This window comes from Priapulus caudatus, unplaced genomic scaffold (assembly GCF_000485595.1).
Source record: "Priapulus caudatus unplaced genomic scaffold, Priapulus_caudatus-5.0.1 Scaffold1657, whole genome shotgun sequence".
NCBI lineage: Eukaryota > Metazoa > Priapulida > Priapulimorpha > Priapulimorphida > Priapulidae > Priapulus > Priapulus caudatus.
In genome coordinates this window covers 27,088-28,541 of record NW_014578718.1, presented here as the reverse complement: position 1 = coordinate 28,541, position 1,454 = coordinate 27,088, and the positions used below count along the sequence as shown (strand labels likewise).

The 1,454-nt window shown below is 55.4% G+C and overlaps 1 protein-coding gene across 1 annotated transcript; it reads right to left on the bottom strand.

The window, feature by feature from the left end:
* Positions 1-134: 134 nt before the first annotated feature.
* On the bottom strand, positions 135-1,064 carry LOC106817274. Its single transcript, XM_014821932.1, has one exon. The coding sequence runs from the start codon at positions 1,062-1,064 to the stop codon at positions 135-137; it is 930 nt and encodes a 309-aa protein (XP_014677418.1).
* Positions 1,065-1,454: the final 390 nt, after the last annotated feature.

Genomic DNA, 1,454 nt, shown 5'->3' with positions numbered 1-1,454 from the left:
CGTACGTACGTACGTACGTACGTACGTATGTATGTATGTATGTAATGTATGTATGTATGTATGTATGTATGTATGTATGTATGTATGTAATGTATGCGTACATGTTCAAACAGAGAGAACCAAACGTGCACTACTCACATGAAGCGGAAATGGTCCGATCCGTCCCACTCGTAGAACGGTATCGAATACGTCACCGTCCAGCGATTACTCAGTCCGCAATCGAAATAGGGACTACTCCAGACTCCGTCCACATCCGTAACCAACCGCAGCGGAACCCCGCCGCGCACGGCCCGGAAGTTCGACGCGCCCGAACCGCTGTACTTCCGGTCCTTCTGCAGCAGCCGACTCGGGTCGTGCGCCTTGTACTTCTGCTCGCGAAACCATCCGTTACCGACCGTACTGTTGTCGGTGTAGTTGTAGGCGAGGCTGAGGTCTTCAACCTTCGTTTCCCCACCACCGCTGCTACTGTCCTCCTGGCGGTACGCGTACGCGCAGAACAACTTGCGCGTTTTATCCGGGTAGACGTCCTGATCGAAGGCGATCGCGGCGCCGTACAGCGTCGAGTCGGTCTCGATGAGGGAGCCGACCATCGCGTAGTAGAGCGCGTCGCTGCGCAGCAGGTTCACCGACGTCGACGTCTGGAAAAGATTGTTGAGAACGTTCGCCGTCTTGATCGCCGACGTCGCCTGCGACTCGAAGCGCAGGTACGACTGTCGCGGGAACTCGTAGCCGTACTGCGTCGCGAGGGACGCGCGCGTGCAGTTCTCGGCTGCGTTCGTCTGCACGCGTTCGATGTACGTCCAGATATCGGCGAGCAGATCCTGCTGTCGCGACGACGCAGCGTCATCGTCTGTCGTCGTCGCTGTCGCCGCCGCGTCGCCGCTGCGCGTGCCGCGGTATTTCACCTCTAGAGGCGCTCCGTTCGCGCTGTCGATGTGTCTCAAGTAGAGAAGGAAACTTTCGCCGTAGCGGTGGTGCGCAGAAGAACTGCCTAGGATCGCCTGGATTCCACTCACGTAGAGCAAGGCGAAACACAGCACGAAGTCGCACATCGGAATCTCCATATCTGTGGGTGGGTGGGGTGGGGGAGGGGTCGGTGGGGGCGGTGTGTCACCAGAGAGAGTCGGCACGTGGGGGTCGGGTGGGTCTGGCGGGCGGGGAGGACGCACTACGCGATGACGTCGTCCGAGTGTCGCGAGATGGCGCTGATTTCATGACGTCAGAGATCGCCTGCAACAAAAAAACAAAATGGCTGTTTGAGTTTGATAATGCGAGAGAACAGTAGCGTAGTAAATCCTATCCCGATGTTACCCCAATATATTGTGGCACCTATTGCGTATAAATAATAAGTAATAACTAACTAGTAACCTGTAACAAGAAACAAATGCACTGTTTATGGTTGATAATGAGACACGGCAGTAGTGTAGTCAGTTTTATTTTCGATGCTGCTCCGA

Bases quoted from the DNA above. Each gene is read 5' to 3' on its own strand.
- LOC106817274 (XM_014821932.1), bottom strand. From the start codon at position 1,064: ATGGAGATTCCGATGTGCGACTTCGTGCTGTGTTTCGCCTTGCTCTAC.